Source organism: Rhinolophus sinicus, chromosome 17 (genome assembly GCF_057876585.1).
Source record: "Rhinolophus sinicus isolate RSI-liver-muscle chromosome 17, RSI-T2T, whole genome shotgun sequence".
NCBI lineage: Eukaryota > Metazoa > Chordata > Mammalia > Chiroptera > Rhinolophidae > Rhinolophus > Rhinolophus sinicus.
In genome coordinates, this window is record NC_142517.1 from 174,435,950 (window position 1) to 174,461,916 (window position 25,967).

Genomic DNA, 25,967 nt, shown 5'->3' on the forward strand with positions numbered 1-25,967 from the left:
CTTTTTCATGACAATATTTAAATGTATTATAAGAAATGTAAAATCTCATTGGTAGGTCATTAGTTTGTAGTGATGGAATAATATTGTTCCATATTTTTCATAGTTGTCACATTTCATCTAGCAATTTTATGCAAAATGTAGCAATTGTAAAGCTTGGTGACCAGCCAAAAAGCAAATGTCTTCTGTCCAGTATGCATAAAATCTTTAATCTAATTTTATGACCTTTGAACTCTCAATTATTCACTTCTTACCCAATGTTCTAGAATGGTGCTTCTCAAACTATTTGTGATGAAGTAATAGCTTTTTCCCAGCAATCTGTTAATTAAAAAAAAAACACACACAAAAAAACTTTAAATTTCGAAATAATTATAGACTTTTCAAAAATTTGCAAAAATTATAGAGTTTTCTGGTAAATCCTTCATGAAGCTTTCCCGGATGTCAACATTGATATAATAACTAATCTGCAGACCTTATTTAAATTTTTCCAATTTTCTCAACCAGTGTCCTTTTTCTGTTTCAGAATCCTATCCAGAATTCCACATTCCATCTAGTTGTCATGTCTCTTTAGTCTCCTTAAAGCTGTGAAACTGCATTCTTCGTGTTTCAGGATTTCATGTCTTTCATGATTTTGACATTTTTGATGACTCCGGGCCAGATATTTTGTAGAACATCCTTCAATTTGAGTTATCTGATGTTTTCTCATGATTAAATGAGGTGATGCATTTTGGCAAGAATACCATAGAAGTGATGTGGTCTTCTGCATTCACCTCCCAGTGCATCCTTTCAGAATGCATGATATTGACTTGTCTTATAACTGGCGATGTTAGCTTTGGGTTCTTGGTTAAACTGGTATCTGCCATATTTCCCCACTGTGAAGTTACTGTTCTTCCCTTTGTAAGTAATAAGGTGAGACACTTTGAGACTATGCAAATACTCGCCAATGTTAGCATCCGTTGATGCAACAATGATTACTGTGGCATTTGCCTACTGGTGATTTTTTACAAAAGTCCTTTCTTCCATTACATTTGTTAATTGTAAGGAAGAGCTTTTTCTTTTAAATGCTTATTTTCAGTTTCTGTAATCCTGTTGTCAACCATTTTGTGGACTATCACTGGAACACGGGCCAGTTTTGAATAGCACTAACCCCAGAGAAACTCAGGACCTTTTGTTTGTTGTCTACAGTGCATTTGGCAATTAGGGAAGAACGTTACCAACTATCGTACGTCTCTCTCAGTTCTGGGAGATTTTGGAGGGAGAAAGGAGGGTTATAAGGGGGAGGAATGAAGTTTGCATTATTTTTTTTAATACAGAATTGTACTCTACTGTGGTACACACAAAATGGAGCTCTGCTTTAATAACATGGGCAATAATAGGGTGGAGACTGAATTTATGTCTCTGTAAGCCACCTTTCTTCCCTCTACTCTTGTTCCTTTTACTTTTACTCTCATCACCCTATTCCGCAGAGGTCCCCTTCTTCTCCCTTCTCTTCACCCATTCCACTGTCAGTCATTCTCCTTTTACTCCCAGCCTATTACCACTGCTTCACTCTCTGGACCCTATTCCTTTGACTGTACCTTATACCTTTCTTCTTGCCTACAGCCAGGTGACTACTTTCTGTGTATATAATCTTTATTACGGAAAATGTTAAACAACTCATGGTCAATCTTATTTCATCCATATACCTACTCTCTATCCCTGTTATTTTTGAATCAAATCTCAGGTATCATATAATTTTTAAAATTTTTATTAAGTTTATTGAGGTGACATTGGTGAATTAAATTATACAGGATTCAAGTGTATAATTTTGACAACTCATCTGTATATTACATTGTGTTTTCACTACCCAAAGTCAAATCTCCTTCTGTCACCATATATTTGACCCTCTTTACCATTTTCTATCTCTCCCCACACTTCTTTCCCTTTGGTAACCACCATACTGTTTTCTGTGCCTATGAGTTTTCGTTTGTTCATTTGTTGCTTTCAGTTTTATATTCCACATTATGAGTGAAATCGCATGGCTCTTGACTTTTTCTGTCTGACTTACTTTGTTTAGCATGATATTCTCAAGATCCATCCATGTTGTTTCAAATGGCAGTATTTCATCTTTTCTTATAGCTGAGTAATATTCCATTGCATACATACCACATCTTTATCCAACCATCCATCAAAGACACTTTGGTTGTTTCCATTTGATGGCCACCATGAATAATGCTGCATTAAACATAGGGGTAACATACATCTTTATAATGTTTTCAGATTTTTTGGGTAGGTACCCAGAAATATTGCTGGGTCACATGGTAACTCTGTTCTTAAGTTTTTGAGGAACTTCCATACTGTTTTCCATAGTGGCTGTACCAATTTACATTCCCACCAGCAGTGTATGAGGGTTCTTTTTCTCCACAACTTCTCCAACACTTGTTATTGTCTTGTAGATAATAGCTATTCTAACAGGTGTGAGGTGGTATCTCAGTGTGGTTTTGATTTGCATTTCCCTAATAGCTAGTGATGTTGAGCAATTTTTTTATATATCTGTGCCATTTGTATGTTTTCTTGGTAGAAGTGTCTGTTCAGATCCTCTGCCCATTTTTTAATTGGATTGTTTGTTCTTTTCTTGCTGAGTTATATGAGTTCTTTATATATTTTGGATATTGGCCCCTTATCGCAGTTGTTGTTTGCAAGTTTCTTCTCCCATTCTGTTGGTTGCCTCTTTGTTTTGTTGATGGTTTCTTTTGCTGTGCAGAAGCTTTTTAGTTTATTTTTGCTTTTACTTCCCTTGCCTTTGAGGTCAAATTCATAAAATCCTCTTTGAACTCAAGGTCCATAAGTTTAGTACCTATGGTTTCTTCTATGCAATTTATTGTTTCAGGTCTTGTCTTTGGGTCTTTGATCCATTTAGGATTAATTTTGGTACATGGTGACAAATAGCAGTCTAGTTTCATTCTTTTGCATATGGCTTTCCAATTCTCTCAGCACCATTTATTGAGGATGCTTTCTTTTTCCATTGTATGTTTCTGGCTCCTCTGTCAAAGATTATTTGTCAGGCATCATATAATTTTATCTATAAATATTTCAGTATGTACATGTAGCATTTTTGTATCATAATTCATAGTGGCAGGAAAAAAACTCACTAAGATTAGTGATTCTCCCTCTCTCCCTCTGTACTATACTGTTCAAATATTAAAAGTAAGATTTAGTGAGAAGCTTCTATCTTTTGGGTCTTTCTGGAAGATCTACCATAGTTGTTCATCTTTGGCAAGCAGACTGATTCTAAAGGAAAACTGGCTTTTGCTCTGTTTGCCCAGTCCCAGAATGTTAAAATGTGACTTTTAAAAGTAAGTCACGTTTCTTTTATTCCCCAGAATATAGTACATTAGAATTGTACAAATGAACTTATTTTAAAAGATGATAATCATCCCACAATACACAAAATGTAACATATAGCCTGTTGCGGAAGGGAAGTTTTTATTTATCAGCTCTACTTTGAAATGTTGAAACGAAAATAAAAATATGTTGAAACAAAAAAGTTGAGGGCTAATGAAATTATGGAGTTTCCTGTTACCATTTAGGTATCATTTGCATAATCAATAATGTAACATTATCTTTAAAAATTAAAATCATTTTTTTCTTCTCTTCTTTTCCCTGATATTACAACCTAATTCTGTATTTTATCTTTTCAATAATATTCTGTGGTAACTCGATTATCTGTTTTCCCCAATATAGTAATGTTATAGTTTACTTCCAGAGATAAGAATGCAATATATCTTAATGGGCAAGAATTCAAAACCTATTACCTTGATAACCTGATAAATGAAGTAAATTAAAGATAATGCATGTTTCTCCCATTTCTAGGATATCTGTTTAAGAGCAGGCTATGCATTAACCCTTTTTGCCTTCAATGATCCCTATCAACAATACTTAGTATTGGAAAATGGAATAATAACCATTTCAATTTTTGAACCTTTTCTTGAATCAACCATTGAAACTGAGAAGGCAATGGCAGCATTTCAGGTATAAAATTGGAGGTTAAAACTTCAATAAATTTGCCTCTTTAGTGAAACTTGAAAATTAGAACAAATTTTAGATCTGGGAAAATGTTTATTGATTTGTAAAATATACAGTATTTTCATACCAGCCCCTTCCATATCATAAAAACTCCATTACTTATGAGGATTTCTTCATTTATATCAAATTCTATAACTTAAAATGGAATTATTGCCTTTATACATCATCTGTTGCTTATAATAACCCTGTTAGGTTGATAGGCAGGTAGTAGTATTTCCATCACCCTCACATTACAAGGAAATAGGTAGAGAAACACGGTAGTGTCCAAGACAAGTTTTCTAACTGCAGATTTTTAGCTGATCACACTGATTCTTCAATCTGTGACAACTATATGTATCTGGATTCTTCGTCTTATTCTCTTCTTTTTCTATTCTATGACCTTTAGAAGTATTTTCTATGAACGCAGACTTCGAAGGATACAAAAGTTGTAAACACTGTAGAAAGAATAATATGGCCTATGATGGTCACTGAAATGATCAGAGGGACAACTACTCTAATCCCTACCCCTGCCACTTGCTTGTCCTCTATTGAGCCATACTTAAGTACCCCTCTTTCCTTCCTGAGAAGTACCAAATAATAATAAAAAAAGCTTAATAAGAGAAGCTGAGTAGAAAATGTTCAATGACTCTATGCTTCTTTTTTGTTTTTAGATTATTGTATTAGCTAAAGTCATTATAGATGTGGACCACATTACTTTGTCTGCAAGAGGCGTTACTATTTTAGTTGATAGTCTGTATTCAGTTCAGTCTACTACTATTGTCTTGACAGGTAAGAAGCCAATTGTATTCCACATAATACTATTTTCAATTTTTTTTGTAATCTGAGCAATAATAAGTATAATAATAAGCCTGATACTCTGTCACACGATGTGAAGAAGGAGTCTCCACGGAACAATGTAAGTCTACTCTGCACCCCAAATAGGAGCAGAGTAACTCTGAACATGGCCTTTTTGATTTCCTAATTACTTTTCCAAACACTTACTTAATTTTTCCAGAATATAAAATGAGACTTCAACTGTAAGCTAACACAATTTATACATTGACTTAAATAGTGGCAGATTTTATTGATATACCTCTCTGGTTTCCTTTTGACAAGTTGTACACATTTTGCTCACATCTGAGAGTTCTCTACACGAATATGCAATATAACAAGGCAAAACGGCCCAACAGAGTTCTTGACATACTTGATGTTAATTGTGTAACTATATCCACTCTAGACCGAACTCCCCAGATGATAAATTGACTTAATATATCACTCTTAATGCAACAACAAAAAACTATCGGCACAACTGCCACATGGAGTAACTACTACCAAAAAATAGGGTATTTGCTTTTTAATTGAAGTGGATCACTGAAGGCAGCAAAGGAAACTCCACTTGCTTCCATAGAAATATATATATATATATATAATGTATTTTAATTTTATGGGGGAAGGGGAACAGGACTTTACTGGGGAACAGTGTGTACTTCCAGGACTTTTTTCCAAGTCAAGTTGTTGTCCTTTCAATCTTAGTTGTGGAGGGTGCTGTTCAGCTTCAAGTTGTTGTCCTTTCAGTCTTAGTTGTGGAGGGCACAGCTCAGCTCCAGGTCCAGTTGCCATTGCTAGTTGCAGGGGGCACAGCCCACCATCCCTTGCGGGAGTCGAACCGGCAACCTTGTGGTTGAGAGGACGCACTCCAACCAACTGAGCCATCCGGGAGGCAGCTAAGCTCAAGGTGCCGTGTTCAATCTTAGTTGCAGGGAGTGGAGCCGACCATCCCTTGCGGGACTCGAGGAGTTGAACCGGCAACCTTGTGGTTGAGAGCCCACTGGCCCATGTGGGAATCGAACCTGCAGTCTTCGGAGTTAGGAGCATGGAGCTCCAACCGTCTGAGCCACCGGGCCGGCCCCCAGAATTATATTTTTATATGGTATATTTACTTGAAATGGGAAGAAAATTCAAGCAAATAGAAACTAGCTAGAAAAATGTATAAAAGAAGTTACTAACTATATTTTTCTCTAAACAACATTCTTAATTAAATGTCATAGTAACGCTATTACTCTGAAAAACAATTGCAGTAGGTTTAATTTTACTCCAAAAACTCGTGTATGCAAGAAATGCCGTATTATACTAGCTTTCAAATATTTATGTCCACAGGCTGATAGCAATTGAATCCCAAAACTTGAGTCATGTGTATGTCCAGGGTATCTCAAGCAAAGCAGGCTATTCAGGCCTCAGGTGTAACATAAAGTAAATGATGTGGTCCATGTCCAAGTAACCTGGTTCCCAGAAGAGGTTCCAAAGGCACAAGAGGTTTCACAGAAAACTGGGATTTCTGTTGCCGAGTGTCCAGTTTTCCTAAGTGCACCACTTAGTCAGCCTCCTCTCCAAGCTCCGTGCCTATTCTGTCCTTAAGTTTCAGACTCTCTGCCCTTCTCCCTTTGTTCCCCATTCCTTCCTTACCCCACATGTGTAAAGACACCTCTCTCCCTCCCCACTAGCTTAATGCGTTCTATAAAGTCAGGCCTTTGAAGATATAAGATTGAAAGAAACATTATTTTTAGACAATTTTTGCTCTAGGCCTTAAAACCCAGCCCTCCCCATTTGTAGGCAATAAATACAAAAGTCTTCTTGGCTTATAATGGAGGGGGCAAGAATACAAGGAGAACAAAAACCCAGTTAATACCTCAATAAAGTATCCCCCCCAACGGTAAAAATACATTTATTTATATCTAAAAATGTGTGTTACACTTATTCCAACATAGCAACAGTATTGTGAAAGAATATCACATGAAAGCTCTAAAAATAAAACAACAATTTGAGTGAAATAGTTTTAAGTTGGTAGTTGCACATTATTTAGTTAACCGGATCACTTATTTTTAATCCCAAACTATTTCTTTTCATGGCAAGAACATCAATGAATTTAAACTTCACTAAGCAACACATTGTTTGATTTTAAAATACCATTAAGTTCCTCTTAACTCAAAGCCATTTAAACTGCAAAAAGGACATATTAAGGTTGTTCAATCATTATGTTCACAGTTATTTTTTAAAAATACTATATGACCCAGTAATCTCTCTCCTGGGTATCTATCCAAAAAATCTGAAAACATTTATCCATAAAGATAAAGTGCTCCGATGTTCATTGCAGCTTTATTTACGGTGGCCAAGACATGGAAACAACCAAAGTGTCCTTCAATAGATGACTGGATAAAGAAGTTGTGGTATATCTACACAATGGAATACTATCCTGCCCTAAGAAAAGATGAAATAGGACCATTTGAGACAACATGGATGGATTTTGAGATTATTATGCTAAGCGAAATAAGTCAGACAGAAAAAGTAGAGAACTATATGATTTCACTGATATGTGGGATTAAAACTGAAAGCAACAAAGGAATAAGACAAATACAGAAACAAAAACTCATAGACAGAGACAATAGTTTAGTGGTTACCAGAGGGTAAGCAGGGAGGGGAGTGGTAGATGAGGGTAAACGGGATCAAATATATGGTGATGGAAAGAGAACTGACTTTGGGTGGTGAACACACAATGTGATATATAGATGATGCATTACAGAATTGTACACCTGAAACCTATGTAACTTTACTAACAATTGGCATTCCAATAAACTTTAATTAAAAAAAAAAAAAAAAAAAAGGAAAAAGGAAAAAAAACAAACCCTGAAACTTTAAAATATATTCTGAAGCCATGGGGAAGAAAACTTCTTAAATAAACCTATTTGACTTTTACTGTTTGTGACAGAAAACCAAACCATAATTTTGGGGAAAGTTTATTGTACATTTAACATAAACGCTTTTTCTCAGCACTTCTTCATTAGCAAAGATGTCTTGTGACTCTAACCTTTTTAATGCTACATGAAAATGAACAGTAGATCAGTTTATATCAACTAACAAGCATTTTTTTCTTGTTTAATTTATAGGGAATTTAATAGCTAGCCTGGCTCATTCTAGAGCTGGTATTCCAGAAGCATTTACCACATTAGGGACAGTCCAACGGCTCTGCTATCATTTGTATTCAGGAAAAGAAGAGGTAAAACTAAAAATAATTCTGAAATTGAATATTCTAATATAATTGCCTCTCATGTCTGTGGGCTAATTTCTCCACAAATTGACTGTGTTATATAAAAGTTCATATTACTAACTCAAAATGAGATGATTTTTCTAGTAATACATCCACCATCCACAATCGTGGTTCCCACACAATGTATACATTTGTTTTAACTTTGATATTTAAGATTGAAGCTACAAATCAGTAAAAATCAGAAATTTACGATTAAAATATAAAGTATCTCACAAAACTGGTTAGTTTTTGTTATCTCACTAAGTCATTTCTATGATTATTTGGAATGAATGAAAGTGGAATCCACTGGACAATTTTTCTTATCTGCCACACCAGGTTAGAGATGAGGGCGTGTGTAGAATGCCAGGCTCACCATAGTGGTTTTCCTCTGAGTGTTCCCCTACACTTTTCCCCCCAGGGTGTAAGGCAGTATTTCTCCAACTTTAGGGTACACTGGGGTCACCTGGCAAACCTGTTACACTGTAGATTCTGGGCTCCATTTCCAGAGTTTCTAATCCAATACATTGGGTATAGGCCCTAGAATGTGCATTTCTAACAAGTTCCCAGAAGCTGTAGCTGCTGTTCCAGGAACCATATACTGAAAACAACTGTTCAAGGCGTGGAAAATACATGGGCGTATGCAGCAGTCATATGCCAATGTGAAGACCAATGTTAACCCTCAGGTACCCTGCATCGGCCTGGTTTATGTTCATTGTATGGCATTTCTTATGCCACCACTAACAGATTTTCCTAAGAACTGCCCAGGAGTATACTTTAATTAATCATATGAACAACCTAATTACTTCAGGGTCACAGACCAAGGGTATTTCCTTCAAAGAAGGAAAGAGCTTTTTCTGGAGTCCTGGGTTCTAATACTTGTTCTTGCTTCTTTGTTTTTGCCAGTAGAAAATTAAGTTCCTTTCCTGAGTGCCTTATTTTTAACTTAGTTTTATCGTATAGGCTCTTGCCCGGTTTCCTAATACCTGAGCAGTTTTGAAAAATAGTGATGTATAGGCTGCACCCCAAAATAATTAAATCAGAGTTTCTGGGGTGGGAGGTAGAACCCAGGCATGAGTAATTTTTATAGCTATCCAGGTGATTCAATGCACAATCAAGTTTGAGACTCACTATCTTAGTTCAAGTTCAATGGCTCTTTTTTTTGGCTGCACATTAGAATCGCCTATGGCATTTTAAAAAGTGTAAATACCTATATTCTACCCCAAGAGTCTGATGAGTCTGATACAGGTGGTGGGCTTAAAAAAAAAAAAAAAGAAAAACAACATCAACAACAACAAAAACTCCTGGTCATTCTAAAATGCAGTCAGAACTAAGAACGACTACTAGAAATCAATGGCAGTTGACACTCCTCTCTAAAACTACGGCTGATTGCCATTGGTTGGCATACATGTTTGCTGTACACAGCTACGGCGACTGTCCTATGAAATCGCTGATGAGAGCACTGGGTTAGATATTTTAGGAACAAAGCTCAATGATTAAAGAGGAATTGTTTCTTCCTCATTTAGGTTCGTGCAGCTTGCTCCTGTGCTCTTGGCTACTTAACTTACAATGCAAATGCTTTCCGCATCCTATTAAAGGAATGCAGGAATAAGCCTAATCAGTTCCTCCGTATAACAAATAATATCAGCAGAGATGCAAGTATTAACCCAGCATTTTTAAAGGAGTTTCAAATACAACAAAAAGTGGGACTTCCTTCTTTAAGGTATTGTGCCTATATCTGAAGTTGCAGTAGTGATGGAAAATCAAACAAGGGGAAGTCCCTTGATATGAATATATGCCTTTTATACCAAAGGATAAACTTCATTCTAACTGTCCATTGCCAAAGCCTGTTTTTATTCCAACAGAATTGGAATGAAACAGAATTGTGAGTGCAGACAAGAATACAAGATCTGGGGGATCCTGTCTGGCTAGGGTTATTCACATTTCAGAAAAGTTTTGGGAGACTGGTTGCTTCCACATCTGATCCAGGAAGGCATTTCTGGGTAGACTGCGGTCATTTGAGAGTTCTGTGCCAACCAGGAACACCGCCATGACCTTAGTATCAAATGGGAATTTGGGACTTAATCCAAAGCTAGGTCAAACTCCCAGGCTGGAAAGAGGGCTAAATCACACTCAGTGGCTGGCATCATGCCGAAGTTTGCCAGGCATGTAGTTAGAGGATTTGGCATCAGTGTTGTAGTTTCATCATGAACTTAAGTTTCTGAAAAAAGAGAAGAGAATCTCCTACAATGGGTATATTTCCTTCCATAAACGTAGCGGAATTATAAGTCTCTGCAAATAGCACTATTTATATAAAGGAAACAGAACTACTCAAGCTATATTATTATCTTTACAATAGTAGAAGAGAATAGGATACAATGGTGTATCATGGTTCTAAAAATCAATTTTAGTGTATAGAAAAAAATATATCTTCAGAGTCACTTTAATTTGAATTATTTGAAAAATTGAATACTACATAATTTTATATAAAAAGCCAGGGAAATCTAAATTGCAATAGCTACAATTGACAATGTAAAAAAAATATTTAGTCTTTGAAAAAATTACTTTAGGATAAATAATGTATTTTGTAGTCACTTCCACAGCTAGCCCATATGGCAACTTTTTGGGAATTAGAAAAAGGTGTCCCTTCCTCAGGACACTTTAGTGCCATCTGCTGGGAAATGGTTGAAGCAACTACACAAATCTACAATGACTATGATGTGAATGGTGCCCCTTAGAGTTGTGAACATTCAACTTCCAGGATTATAAATAAGCAGTGACGGGTGGTTAGCAAACTCGTAAGAATGGTTACTAAGTGAGGTGGGACTGGTGAGCAAATAATTACTCCTATAATAGTGCTTCACACTTTCTTTAGAGCATTTATATAAACTATTCCCCTTATTATTAATAACACTCCTGTGAAGGACGTAGGTTTAAATAAAACCATGGGAAATGCATTAAAGATTACGAAAACAAGTTTGGAACCTTTGGAATGGATAAACATACCCTTCCACAAAATAGTCCTTGGTACCACTACTGGAAACAGAAAGTAGACTGATTGTGGTTGGGATCATAATAGCTTTATGGCTTTTTTTTTTTGGAGCATACACCACCTCTATTGTCCCCCATCCAGCACCAAGAATGGGAGATTAGAAAAACTGCATGTACAAATTTTGAAGTATGTAGAGAGATATATTGTACTGGTGTTAACTGACCCTGTATGAAAATAAGATTAACACTAGCTAGTTTCATGTTACACGATATAGAACATGAAGTTGGCACAGGAACAGATTGAGGCCTGTGCCTCATTAAAGTTCATAACAGCAAATGTTCCTCATCAAATTAACCAGGACTAATTTGTGATAATTACCCTTAATACATTAACTTTAATTAAGGCTTATTTTATTACCAGGGGATTTTGCAATACCGCATTTATGTTACATGTCCAGGATGATTAAACTACAGGCACAAAAAGACACACACACACACATTCACTTAGGTTCACCTTGCTATTCTTTGGCTTGAAACGCTTCATTGGTAACCCAGTACTTTGAAAATAAAGTTCAAATTTCCTCATATTCTTAATGCATAAAATGACCTGATCTTTTATTCTCCACCTTATCTTCCTTCACGTCTCCAGATACCTTTAATCCCGACGACACCAGACTACTTAGTGCCCTCTGAACATGCCATACTGTTTTATAGTACTGTAATCTTTCATACCCTATTACCTCTGTCTGGAATACCCTCCCCCACCTCAGCCATTTAAAGACCTATTTTCTTCAAAACCCAGACGAAGTGTTTTTCTTCCATGAAGCTTTCCCTGATCACTTCAAGCAGATTTAACATTCCAGATGTTTTAAGTGATAAATGAGTGACTGAATATAAACTACTTACAGATAACATGTTAGTACAGGTAACATGTATAAATTAGACCATTCGGCATTAAACATGGTCCCTGGGTGTACTAAGTCTTTATACATTTCTAGCTTTTTTGATAAAAATGTTTTCCTTTTAGTCTGGAGAAAAATGGAGGACCATCCGTAACTCCTGTCTTTAAAAAAGGTAATTGATTTTTCTTTTTTCTCTGAGCTACCTTCTAGCCTTCTGTGTTCCATTTCTAAAAATTCAAAATGTAGAGGCTATGAAAAATATGTTTCGTTGTAATCTTTTGCTTTTGTAATTCTGTATACCTGAAATATCTTCCCATTTACAAGCCAATGTTAATCATTTCTTTTAAGGCTTTCCCTACTAACATCACTTGACAGAAATCCCTCTTAGTTTTTTCTCACAAGCCATGCACAGAAATGTCATTACTGAAACAACATGTAAGTATGACTTAAATTATGACCTTGCTATTGTTCTGTTCAATGTACAACTTGTCTAATAAATTCTTAGGGCAGAGACACTTTTTTTCCATTGATACTCTGTACACTTTCACATATAGTTTTAGTTGGTAAATGATGGTTGAGTGGCCTAGGCCTGTAAGATCAGAGTCCAGATCTTATAATGTTACTTATAAATTCCTATTAGACATGTGATAGAAAAAATAAATTACTTATTGATTTCATATATGCTTAGTGCTTGTTCATGTTGGCTTAGTGTAGGACCAAAATCAGTCTTACTTTGTACCATATTTCCCTGAAAGTAAGACCTAGCCGGACCATCAGCTCTAATGCATCTTTTGGAGCAAAAATTAGTATGAGACCGGGTCTTATACTACGTTATATTATATAAGACCCAGTTTTATATTATATTAAAATAAGACCAGGTCTTATATTACTTTTTGCTCCAAAAGATGCATTAGAGCTGATGGTCCGGCTAGGTCTTATTTTCAGGGAAACATGGTATATTGTCCTATAGACAAAAATAGATAGCACCATTCAGAAGTCAAAATCAGTTTGCTGCGGTCACAAATGGAAAGGGAGAGAGTAGGGTGAGAGAACAAAAGGAGAGGAAAGAAGTTCATTTATTCATTTCATATTTGAGGGAAGTTAGGCGTATAAGGGAGTCTATACTTCTGAATATCATGGGTAGAAAAATGTCTGTTTTTGTATAGCTCCTTTAGTTAAGAGTAATTTATACATAAGAATAAAGTCAGTCTCATTCTTTCTACACTTTAATACTGGTTTCTAAATAACAATCTTTGTATCAGTAATGGTCTATGAAGTTTTCACAGGTTTGTAGTAACATAAGAAAAATAAGGACAATGTAGCAAGTTTCCGATAAAGTTAATTTCATTCAATGTAAAGTCTGTCATTTTGAGATAATGCCTTTTACACTTTCTTTTGGTGTTAAAATATCCCTTCTTTTACAAAATATTTAATGATGGTTGGCATTTGTTCTTGTATGTGTGCCAACTTGGCATACTAAAGTTGGCAACCATATATTGGTCCCCAAAGATTTTTGCACCCCTACATCTACAAGTCTGGATGCTACTGATCTGTTCTCTTAATATGTTTTAGTGATGTAAAGAAAATAGAACTATACAGAACTGAAGGCAATGAGACTATGCCTAGGGTTCTTATGAGATATTTAATTGTGGCTCTCTAATTTTTAGGGAAAGAGCACAGAAGAAAATTAAAACCTAAAATTCAACCAAGAGATTCTTTGACTTTAATGTCTCCTGTAACTAACTTCATGGGACTCTTCAAAACAACAAAAAAGGCCACTGTTTCCCATAATATTTTTTCCTTTTCATCTGCAATTTCATCAGATATCATAAAAGTATCAAGACCAAGAACAGTGTTTTTGAACGAACTTGGGAAACATGTACAGAAAGCTAATTCGGAGCTTGCAGAAGGATAATAAAAGCATTTTAGCATGAAAGGATTCCTGAGCAATCGTTTTACATTTTTGTTTTTAATTGTGGTAAAATACACGACATAACTGAGTATAATCTTTTTTAACGGAACTTCTTGATAGTTAACAGATTTCCCTTAAATTAAAATCAAATCAGAATTATGGTTTCAAAAAATAAGTAGAATTTTCTGAAATACCTGTGCTTAAAATTATTAATATATAGCAACTGACACGAGTGGCATAATTAGTATATGTATGTATCAATTGTTAGAAATATTTTTTTAATTGGTATGCTGGGCTAAAAAGCCCCAATTCAAAGTAGCCCACATATTAGTACTCTGTAATACGTTGAGATATTTGATGATAAATACTAAAAAATGCATGAGGGTTCCAAAACCTAAAATGTATGCTTTTAAAACATTTAACTTTTAAAAATCTGAATTCATTACCCATCAAGTACAAAAGTATGCCTAAAAAATGTGGCAACCAGTGTTGACCATTCTCCACATGTATTGAGTACCTTTGGTTTACACTTGGAAAGGGTGATACTCTTTGTGGCTTATAATCACATGATGTTTCCAGTAGATGGGAGTTTTGATGTATGTCTGCTTTTCTTGTTTTACAGCAGCAGAGAGATTTTATACAAAAGCAAGCTGGGCTTCCCTGCGTCCTTTAAAGCCCCTTTTTCTCTATCCATTTTGCTCAGTGTCTTCATATGGTCTACCTGGGCTGCACTGAACATATATTTTAATTAGCAGTTATTTTCTGCAACATGCCTTAACACAACAGTGATGGTGATGATGGTAGCTACGTGTACTTAGGACTATGGGCCAGAGTCCAAAGCCTAAGCTCTTAACCACTGTACAACAGGAGACCTCTTTAATCTTCAAATTCAATTCTAAATTCTCTTAATTGCTCCAAGTCACAACTTTCTGGTAGATGGACTAAAACATAGGAATTGTGGGGGAGGAATGGCATATTTTATATTAGAAAGAGATACACAGTTCAAATGATAAGAAACTGTGTCATTTATTCAGTACCATTAAGGATACGAATTCATATCAATGGAAATATTAAGCCTCTGTAAATTAAAAAAAAAAAAAGCCTCTTGAAAGCAAACTTTGAGCTTTTCAACTAGCTCCAGATGGGCTAAAGACTATATTTTAAGAGTATTTTCAGGGTTGAGAATTAGGGTATCTTTGTATTCAATAACATAGACATTCCCTGAGTATCTTGGCCTAGCCATACCATCCTATGACTCCTAGTACTTACGGTAGTTCTCCTAAAGTACAGCCCCCCTATAAAGATTATTTTTATTACCCTGCATTTTCTTGTTATTTTTTAACATTATATATAAGATAAGAAAGGCCTTAAGATACAGAGTGTTTCAGCAAATTGCTTGCCTCTTACCTGTACTATAAGCTAATTTTGGCACATATGCTTGCCAATATATAGAGTTCAGTATTTCTCCTTTTCCTTTTCCTTACCATCTTTCTCTTTCTTCTTTCCCTTCCTTCCTTCATTCCTGATAGTTAAGTATTGAAAGGCCTAAAGATATGCAATGCTTCCAGAATTTGCTCATTTTCTTTATCTGTAGTTTCCCTTATTTATATCATGAACCCAATTTTAACATGTGTGCTTGTAGTACCTGGAACAATTTTGGTACTTTGAAATTTTAAAAACTTAGATTATAGATATCCCTATTTTACAATATTTGTGATAGTGGGAAGAAATTTTGGTCAATTTTCTTCCATAGTTTATGTATACTCTGATTGTAATAGCCACAGAAAATAATTCTTCTCTTTGAATTCAGATCCACATAATACAGAACACAAATCCAAATGTAAAATGTGGTTCACAAATTATTGTTTCTTTTAAATTATATTTACAAACCATATCTATACCTCAACATCAAGTAATGCAAAGCTCTATAAATATTGGCTGTTTGTGTATGTTCCCTCATATAAATTATATTTTCTATTTCCAGGATAAAATGGATAATCATGAAACAAAACTCTATGATGCTAAAGAAAAGAATTACTTATGGAATTTCCCAAAAGGGAGAACACCTTAAGACAGGATTAAAATAAGAAATCTTTTCATTCTAGGTTTTTATCCTTACCTCCTAGTTTCTTAATAAAGCAAGTCACTGACTAGAAAGTTAGAAACTTGCTCCTGTATGGATGACATAATACAAATCTCTACTGGTAAAATCTCTCAAAAGAAATTAAACAGACAGTAACATTGCCCTTATATTCAAAGTACCTTTAATGTAGGCAAAAAAAAAATAAAAGAAGTGATAAATTTTATGATACCTGCAGTACAACGTTTCAGATTCAAAGGAAATTATGAAAAACAAAAACATAAGCCTTTTCATCTAGTATTTTAGTCAATTACATATAATTTCTAATATAATAGATATAAATATATGTGGTCAACTAAAAAGTACAATACAAAATGAGAAAGTACTTGCATGTTATAGTTCTTAAAATCTCAGATGGGTTTTAAGAAATGCAGACATTCCATTTGCTCCGGAGAAGATACCTATATTTTTATAACGTACATTCTGTTGGAGAAAGTCACCTTTGGTCTTGATTTAGAATTCAATGATTTGACGTGATCCTGACCTGGCTCCCTTTCTAAAATTGCTCTTGCATTGGAAAAGTCAGACTAATGTTTTAGCAGAAGCCAACAACAACAACAAAAAGCTTCTACTACCCTGCAATGAGAAAGGGGGAAAAAGATCTAGGCCTGTATAATACTGGGCCAAGATTTAGCAGAATCACTGTATTTCTTCTTACAGGTTTGTTTTTCTACCTGTCAACATCAGTACATTCTGTCCCCTATAAGATGTTTTACTTTGGTTTTTGATAAACAAATTTATATTCCCTTCTAAGACTATAATATAGTATTACAGTCTCTCAGAAGAACAGGTGAAACATCAAACATAAGAAAAGGAATAACAAAAGAAAATCTTGATGAACAATATTATATATGTCCTACAATTTGATCTACAAAAAGAAAAAAATCAACACTGAATTTTTTGGTTGAAATACTACCTTTAGGCATTTTTTGAAAAGCAAAAATCAAATCTCCATTTTTAATCGTGGTACTTTTATGGCAGCTTCTCCAACTTCTTTAGATATATCTATTCCAAGAGGACATCTGCATCATAATCAGACAAATCACATTATTTCAAACATTTGCTTCCTGATCTGTCACTAGTTTTGCAGACTATTTGCTTAGAACCCTAACAAACAATTTATGAATCTAATGTATAATTAATTGTATATCATGATAGTTCTTGAATAGATACAAATACAGTGAAAAATCAAACCAAAATAATGGAAAAAAGTCTAGTTCCATTAATAAATCTAAATTTGGAGATTTTTTTAATCCACTTTGAAGTATATTTGACATGTAAAAAGCTATACATATTTAATATACAACTCAATGACTTTGGGGATTGAGATGTTTTGAAAGAAAATTCTACTGCTCTCAAATACTGTAAATAATTAAAATAATTAAAAACTTAAAATAAAACACAGAAATAAAAAATGTCTTATAATTCTCTACAAAGCTAAAAGGGTGAAAATAATTTATCACACAGATAAAGTCAAGCCTGAATTCATTCCTACTTTAGAAATTCCCCAGGTTTCTATTGATTCTTCTCTGAGGTTTCAAAATCTGGTTTATTCCTTTTCTACCTTCCTTTGTCACTGTTGGCAGGAGAGGTCTTAGGTTCTATGCTCTTTGTTTTTCCTCGGTAAGTATTTTTGACCTCAGATTTCTGCTTTTTTACTATGTTATCCGATATAATGCTTCAATTGGACCCCAACTTAGAAAAAGCCATCCTCTCCAGCCTCAACACTGCCAAAAAGAAGGCACCACTGGATTAGACGGTATATTCTACCAAAGGCTAGGTTATCAACATCAACATGGGGGGGGGGGGTTTCTTCTGCCACTATTAACTAACCTCTGTTTATTTATAATCAGCCATAAGAGTCTGTGGTTCTTGTAGTGACAGTTATGGACTACAATGCTGAAAAATTTTAAAACATCAAATGAAAAATGTTAAAAATAGAATTGTTAGATTATGAAACATAATAATCATCCTTTACTTTTAATATTTTTACAATTCCAGCATTAACTTAGATCAGAATTTGATAATCAATTGAAAAACTATGCTATTCTTTGGAACTTTGATTTGTGAGATGAAATAAGGCTTGCAGAAACTGCTATCTTTCGGCCATTTCTCAGCTGAGGGTGGAAGAGCACATACACAACCCAGTCTCATACCCAAATCTTTTTTGCACATTTTCCTTAAGTTTCCCAGCATACTAGCTGAGATGGTCTTGACATTTCAAAAGTCCAGGCCATGGACATAGTTTTCATTCTGATCCCAAATGGAGGAATTCATCATCCTTACCCACTGCCTGTTTCTAACCTATGATTTGTCAAATTTTTTATAATTTGATATGGTAGCAAAAATATTTCTTATATCTACCTCCTATGTTTACGAAAGAAATTAATGTATCCTTTCTTCAAGTACCACCAGAATGTCAATGAAAACCTCACATACTCATATAAAAGCAAAATCCAGGCTTTGACTTTGATAATGCAACTTGCATAAAGATTATGAATAGTACTACGTACTTTGGTTCATAGCGGATGCCTTCTGTGTTGTATAAAATGCCCAAGCCAGCACGCAATCTTTCAATACCATTCCTAAATAAGAATCATTAAAATAAAATAAATAGCCCAAGATTTAAAGAAGCTTTAGCATGATGAACTAGCAATTAATATTTACATAATTATGAGTGGCTTACCATGCAATCATAATGCCGTTGTCAGTGCACAGTTTGGGAGGAGGACACAACAAAGTGCATTGTGTTGCATTTGCTACAATTTCCAGAACTTTTCGGATATATAAGTTACTTGCAACTCCTCCAGATACAACCTAAAGGAATTGAGAACACCAAAATTAACAAATACCACATATGGATATGAGCCAAGCTGTTAGCTATACCTGGGAAAAAACCGCAGCATTACACAATAAGAAAACATTATATTTTGATAAATGAATAATGGGCAAGTGATATATTTGTATAATAAAAATTTGGAGAAGAAAAAAGTCATCAAAAATTTCAATATCAGGGGCGGCCCAGTGGCTCAGGTGGTTAGAGCTCCATGCTCCTAACTCCGAAGGCTGCTGGTTCGATTCCCACATGGGCCAGTGGGCTCTCAACCACAAGGTTGCCAGTTCAATTCCTTGACTCCCGCAAGGGATGGTGGGCAGCGCCCCCTGCAACTAAAATTGAACACGGCACCTTGAGCTGAGCTGCCGCTGAGCTCCCAAATGGCTCAGTTGGTTGGAGCGCATCCTCTCAACCACAAGGTTGCCGGTTCGACTCCCGCAAGGGATGGTGGGCTGTGCCCCCTGCAACTAGCAACGGCACCTGGACCTGGAGCTGAGCTGTGCCTTCCACAACTAAGACTGAAAGAACAACAACTTGAAGCTGAACAGCACCCTCCACAACTGAGATTGAAAGGACAACAACTTGACTTGGAAAAAAAAAAAAGGCCTGGAAGTACACAGTGTTCCCCAATAAAGTCCTGTTTCCCTTCCCCAATAAAATCGTTGAAAAAAAAAAAATTTCAATATCAGCATATATTCATTACTATCATTTTTATATATTTTCTTCTAAACTTTTAAAATTACAATCATAGTACAATATTTTAGACTGCAGTTATTACTTATAAGCATTTTTTTTCATTTTACACATAATTCTTAAAAAACTATTCTTTGATATTCATGTAAAATTCCATTTTGTCAATCTACCATCATTTAAATATTTTCTCACTTTATAATTTTCTAAAGAATGAAGTTTAAGATACAGTTAAACAAGAAGTTTATCAAGGCTTTTGAACACATTAAAGGGATTTCATCAAAGGAACACATTTGAAGAAAATCAGCCTATTTTTCTAAAAATAAAGACACCAGCTACTGCATTTCATTTCTTATTGTAAACCCTCTTTTACATTCAATGAGAAGCTGCAGCCTTGGACTTTTTTGGCTCACAGGCTGTCTAGATGATCCATAAAGCTGCCACACCTGTATAAGAAATGGCTGTTAAGTCTTTATTCTGCATATTTTATACTGTCTGGGCTAGCATATGGCATAAAGACTTTTACATTCCATGCACAGGGTCAGTTAAGCTCTTGCAAGTAACATACTGTAAAGTGTTACTACTATTCCAAGATGAGATGAGAAAACTTACCAGTACTGCATTACTTTGAGATAACAAGTCTCTTTGCTTGCAAAACAGAATAGCACGATGTGTTCTTTTTGCGATGTGACATGCTGTTGTGTGCTGTACTGCAGCAGCAATGTCCGCAGCTGAAGATAGGATTTGCCCCTTCTCAATACCTGTAGAAAGGAGTGGGTATTTTTAGACACAACCCAGAATTACTTATTTGTCCAACTTTACTATTTAGAAATATACCTTCCTCTTTTTCCTTTTGCATTATTGTCTTATCAATAATGTGCTGAAGTCCAGTAAAAGAAAAATCACAATTTTTAGCACGTTGCATGGGAGGTTTGAAATCAAAATGCAGTTTATTTCCTTGTTTAGCCAAATGTTCTATAGCCTTCCCACCACTCATGGTGGAGCACTCTGGATGTTTTATTAAGGAAAGTCTTCTTGCTACCTATCAAAAATAAACACAAAATTGCATTTTGAAACCAAGATGCAAGGAAATGAATTTTACTAAAACCAAACAAAAACCTGGATGAATACAACATGCTATACTTTTGCAAATGTGGACTACAGGTGGTGGTCAATAAAGACAAGCAGTCTTGCTCCTTCTGACAATCTGATCAATAGTGGGCAATCACTGCCTCCCTATCTATTTTTGCTCTTCTATTGGGAATGGAAAGTAGGTTTGAAGTTAACAATGACTGCTCAATGATGAAGTTCAAAAATAAAAACCTGCCCTATTTCTTCCAATCATTTCAGCTGTTGGCAGCAGGATTTTTGTATATGGCAGTAGGTTCTGTAGGATTCTAAAACAAAGGAAAAAAATCTGCTGCTGGTGGTGTTAGCAATTATGATAACCATAGAATTTTGTGCACCTTTAATATTCTTGTTATCTTTATATATCCTCTTATTTCATTTTTACAGTGCTTTACACTTCACAAAATACTTTGTTGCACACAATATTATGCTATTTGATTAAAAACATAACTGCATCTGCAAGCTATTTGAGCCTTTATGTGCTGATGTAAACCTCCTATCATTTTATTTGGAATGGGTAAGAAAGAATCTTTTATAAACTAGGGACTACTCTTTTTCTTTTTGTCTTACTACACATACATTTTCAGTCTAATATGATATTATTCAGAAATATTTAGATGAATTGTAGCAGTGCATCTATTACTATTTAATTGAATGAAACTGACACTTTAACAAAAAAGAATGAAGAAATTAATTATTAAGTAATTACCTTGTCGAGCATGTCACCTGGTGCTATGTCCAAAGACTTTCCAAGAAGCAGAAAATCCGAAACTCCTCTAACTAATGCCAATAGACAATGACCTCCAGAAATCAAAAGAACTAAAAAGGGAAATTCTACTTTATTTGTCAACCTAATAGTAAGTGCATGAGCCTCCATATGATGAATGGGAATGAAAGGCTTTTTAAATTTGTCAACCAGCTGTAAGCTAAATGATAAGCCTACTCCTAAACTTAAAGCAAGTCCTGGTTTTATGGTAGTTGCAATTGCTGAGAGTTCACTTGGAGAGACTTTACTGACTGAGAGAGCTTCTTGCACTATTCGTTGAATATTTTCTCTGTGAAGCTGTTGAGCTACTGGAGGAATAATCCCACCTGTTCTGAAAGAAATGAAAAAAAAAAAGCTTTTTATAATTTTAAGATTGTGAAATAGAGGAAGTAAAGTCATATGTTATAGCTGAAGGCATGTTTTCAAATTAACCATTGTATAGCTAAAAATGTTAGTAAGTCAAGTATTTTAAAGTATGTGTTTCTTATAATGTAGCGTACTATAAGAACTCAATATGTAGTGATTAAGGATATAATGTCTCTGTTCAAAATTGTACACAACAAACTCCTATGGATTTACTTGTTGATGAAGGAAATCATCAAAATAATCTTGAGACGCATTCTAAGGAAGAAGTCTTCAACAGGGAAAGGAAAGGGTAAAATTGGATTTTAGGAAAATTAATCTCTCAGCCAAGTGAGAGCCTTAAAGGCCAGTTTAAGGTTTTCAACAGTAGTTATTAGCTTTTGCACAAAAGAAGAAATTAGCTCCTACAATTTGACTTTTATATATGATAAATACAAAAGAATTATTCCATTGTACTTTTTCCAAAAAAAGTGGAAATTAGCAAGATAATGTCTACTTACTTTAAATGAACTTCAGTTTGGGAATGTATTGCTTCTCCCAGAACATTTCCAGTTTCATCCACCACAGCAGCTGCTGTATCATCACAACTAGTTTCAATTCCCAATACTAGTTTATGAAGAAATACTTTTCCAGGATGAAAATTAAAACTTCTTAAATATTCATAAATTTTCCTTTTTGATGGGTTAGAAAAAACTCGTGCTGTCCTATTCAATATTAGCATACTTACTCTATAGATAATTCCTTGAAAAGAATTAGAGAAATAGACTTATTATTTGAAACTGACATTAGCCACCAATCCATTCAGTTAAGCAAAATTCTTAAAGCTTGGTTTATATTTCAACATAAAGTTTTATAAAATTATAGGAATGTTTTGTAAAAGTTAGTAAAAATTTCTAAAGGCTGTAGCAATCTCTTACCCAATTATATAATTTATATAATATAAATAACAGTATGAATGAATATAATGCTCTCCAAGGGATAAAACAGGGAACTCCAATATAAAAATTTTTAGTATTACTATTACTTTCATGCTGTTGCTACCGTTTATTATTCTTTATAAAACAGTTAATATACAACATCTACACGGAATAGTCCTCTGAAAAGTGCTATGTATTTTTTGACAGCTAAAATTAAGACAAAATGTGGTTAAAAAAAAACGAAAGGATAAAGCGAAAACAGAACATAAAAATAAATGGGTTCCAGTTTCTTGAAACACCTTTCAAATTTAATCATTTAGTTGGAAAACAGAGTTCCCATAAAACACACAGAAAAAACAAGATTTAGTCGTCTTAGTTTAGCAACAAGTGGTTTCATAAAGCTCATCTTAAAAGAACATCTCGACCAAAACGACTGCAACCTAATACCTATTTTATCCATTAATTACAATTTCTCGAATTTAATCTACCTTTTTGCCACAGGTTTATCATAAAGGGATCTCCTCAAATCCTATTATCCCCCAAATAACAGCAGTTCATCACTAAAGCACCCTTGTATTTCCACACTGCCAAGTGTCTAATTTCAGCTCCCAAATCACCCGTTCTAAAACTTTCTGGATGTTTAAGCAGGTTCTTTCCCTATCATACCAATGGAAAAATGGGGGAAAAGAGAGAATAAATACTGGAACTTTTATTGTTCCCCGGGGGAAGAGGACATCCAGGGACATGATCCACCTATTCGCAGAGAACAGCTGCGGTAAATGCAGCCAGGACAGGATCAGTGGGGATCGGTGAGCAATTCACCCACCTTCCTCGCGATCGACAGTAGCTAGTACCCTTCTCGTCTGCTTTATAAAATCCGGTACTGCCCTTTCTCAGGCACAAGAAAGCCTGAACCTGGCGCCCCGGAAGTGATGTCATCAACACGGTGCCAGCATCCGTCGTCAGGGATCGCTGCCATTTCCCTAGAAGGCATCACTTTTGAGAGTAAGCTTTACGAGTTCCTGTGCGTGCGCTCATGCGTTTTCTCCCAGATCTGCAGGTCATGAGACTTCTCTACACGGTCACAGGACTAGTGACTGGTCTAGCGGAAGCCGAGCACAGACTTATCTGATACACATTCAGTTCTAAACACTACATTAAGAGAAAACAAAATATTTTGCCTTTGACTGGAATCCGAAGCCACTGTGAGAAAAGGATTGGGTGGACTATTCGTCATTCCATTTTCGAGTAACTATCACCAAGTCTAAAGGTGTGACCAGAAACAGTGGAAACTAGGGACGCCCGCAAGGACGTGTACAGAGTTCTCAGAGACCTGAAGCGTTTCCGGTGGGACAGTTTAAACCGTTACTCCCACTTCTTCACTTGAAGGTGTGGGGCTGGTTCGTTTTTGTGAGGAAAATAAAGGGGGGGCGGGGTGCTTGGTAAACATTCACTTACCTAAAAATTATAATATCCCATTTTCACAATACATTATTTGGCCTTTGCCTACTACTGTATAATGCAACTTAGGTATAGTATGCCCTTATACTGTTGCACCTCCTTCACTCTTTTCTTTTATTGGTGTGTGAACTTACCACTATTTGAATAGATTTATCCCAAGAAGCTTTCTTTTTCCCTGTCAGACTTGAAGGTTTAACTAAGCAAGAACCTTATAAATACAAGGTTGGACAGAACTGGCACATTTGTGCCTTGAACAGTGTGAAGCTCTTGGTATAAAAGATGAATAAATCATAGTCGGCAAGTCACAGCTATAGTCTAGTGGTAGATAAAGATATGTAAATTCATAATTAACAATGTTATGGAAAATTTTTAGGTGGAACTTACGTTTTTCAAAAACTTCATTTGTGTGTGACAATAGTAATCATAATTAACCATAAAGTGGCACTTAACTATGTATCAAGCACTGTTGCAGATTAATTTATTTAATCCTCCCATCAATCCCATGAGGTTACTATCTTCATTTTACTGATGAGGCAACTGGTCCATAGAGTTTGGATGACTTGCAAACCACACAGCTAGTAAATGTAGAGGTAGGATTAGAAGTCACGCTATCTGGCTCTGGTGTCTGTTTTAACTGCCAGAAGATAAAATAACTCATATTTTCCGTAGGCTGCACTGTTGACCCAAAACAGAAAAAAAGAAAAATTAAGACCTAAAAGTTAAGAAAAATGAGTCCTCCTGTCTGATTGGACATGATAGATCAGAGGTTATTTTCTATTATGTACTGGAATCTAGCCTGAACATAAAACCTTACACATCTGGCATTGTTTTTCTTGCAATTTGAATTATGTTCAGCAGGTGTATCCCACTGCTATCGAGTTATTCCTGTTGTGTGTGCTAGTCTCAGTGGTAGATTCTTCATCTAGGCGCTGATGGTTGATGTTGAGCCTGAATGCTGCATTATGTGAAAGCAGAACTCTGGGGCACATTAGGGAGGAATTTTACTCTTCCTTTGATTGAATGCATTGAGTAGAATGAAATGGCACTTACATCAGTCCCACATATTTGGCAAGTAAAGGTATACATCTTCTATGTTCTTTATTGTACTAAAGGAGAAGGTATTGGGAGAAAGGTATGTGTGGGCTTTCATCAGATCACATCACATGGTTTAGGTGCCACTCATGGGCATTCTCAACAAACTATGGCCTAACCACTGTAGCTTCAGCTTAAATTGAGTTTCAACTAAATCTAAATATGCTCAATTTATCTCTGCTTTTGTCTAACTTTCCATTTGCAAACTTTAGAAGAAAATTATATATAGAACCTTTATAATACTCATTCCCTAATTATGTCTTGCTAAATTAGATTTTATCACGTATTTATTGGGTTCTTCCCTTTGTGCTAGGGACCTTATTAGTTCTTAAAGATAAAAGATCTATTCCCTATTTTCAAGGAGCCGAGTCTAGTAACAGTCCATTGCAATACAGTAGAATGGAAAGTGTACCTTGAGAGGGAAGGAACGTGGTATAGCTTGCCACAGATGTATCCATAGCCTACAAGGACCTCAGTGTGATTGCTGGGTTTCAACATCTGATTCTTATCAAGGCTTGCAATTGGTTTATCAGATTTGGAAGTGACTGGACTCTGGGGTACTTAGTCATACATTCAGTTTGCTCATAAACTGCTATGTAAAAATCATAATAATGAGAAATGCAATGATGAAGGAGCTAAGATAGTTGAGC

General features: G+C 35.3%; 2 protein-coding genes across 5 annotated transcripts in view; one reads left to right on the forward strand and one right to left on the reverse strand.

Annotated features, from left to right (window-relative positions):
- Nucleotides 1-14,269, forward strand: part of ANKAR (ankyrin and armadillo repeat containing) — a 53,674-nt gene extending 39,405 nt beyond the window's left edge. The window contains exons 19-24 of the mRNA XM_074339164.2: nt 3,850-4,008; nt 4,713-4,830; nt 7,983-8,092; nt 9,646-9,842; nt 12,138-12,184; nt 13,680-14,269. Of these exons, the coding sequence (XP_074195265.2) occupies nt 3,850-4,008; nt 4,713-4,830; nt 7,983-8,092; nt 9,646-9,842; nt 12,138-12,184; nt 13,680-13,927 (879 nt within the window). The 3' untranslated portion in view covers nt 13,928-14,269. The remainder of the gene's footprint in view (nt 1-3,849; nt 4,009-4,712; nt 4,831-7,982; nt 8,093-9,645; nt 9,843-12,137; nt 12,185-13,679) is intronic.
- OSGEPL1 (O-sialoglycoprotein endopeptidase like 1) lies at nt 52-23,967 on the reverse strand. Of its 4 annotated transcripts, none has more exons than XM_019740752.3 (8): nt 23,591-23,961; nt 22,348-22,588; nt 21,428-21,815; nt 20,428-20,632; nt 20,203-20,351; nt 18,751-18,881; nt 18,578-18,649; nt 16,172-17,086 (listed from the first exon to the last, which is right to left on the reverse strand). In XM_019740752.3, exons 2-8 carry the CDS (start codon nt 22,566-22,568, stop codon nt 17,008-17,010), a joined length of 1,245 nt encoding a protein of 414 aa, XP_019596311.2. In that variant the 5' UTR covers nt 22,569-22,588; nt 23,591-23,961; the 3' UTR covers nt 16,172-17,007. The 4 variants fall into 4 exon arrangements, with proteins under 4 accessions (XP_088650660.1, XP_019596311.2, XP_019596312.2 ...); XM_074339144.2 differs by lacking the exon at nt 16,172-17,086 and adding an exon at nt 17,093-17,963 and having other exon boundaries at nt 23,591-23,967; XM_088794534.1 differs by lacking the exons at nt 16,172-17,086; nt 18,578-18,649 and adding an exon at nt 52-315 and having other exon boundaries at nt 23,591-23,964.
- Nucleotides 23,968-25,967: the final 2,000 nt, after the last annotated feature.

Excerpts from the sequence above, each read along its gene's own strand:
- OSGEPL1 (XM_074339144.2), bottom strand. The coding sequence starts at position 22,568 with ATGCTAATATTGAATAGGACAGCACGAGTTTTTTCTAACCCATCAAAA. Across the intron at positions 20,352-20,427 it reads GCAAAAGGAAAAAGAGGAAG|GTATTGAGAAGGGGCAAATC; the intron begins GTATATTTCTAA and ends TCCTTTCTACAG. Across the intron at positions 17,964-18,577 it reads GGCATCCGCTATGAACCAAA|CATTGTAGTCCATAACTGTC; the intron begins GTACGTAGTACT and ends AAAATTTTTCAG.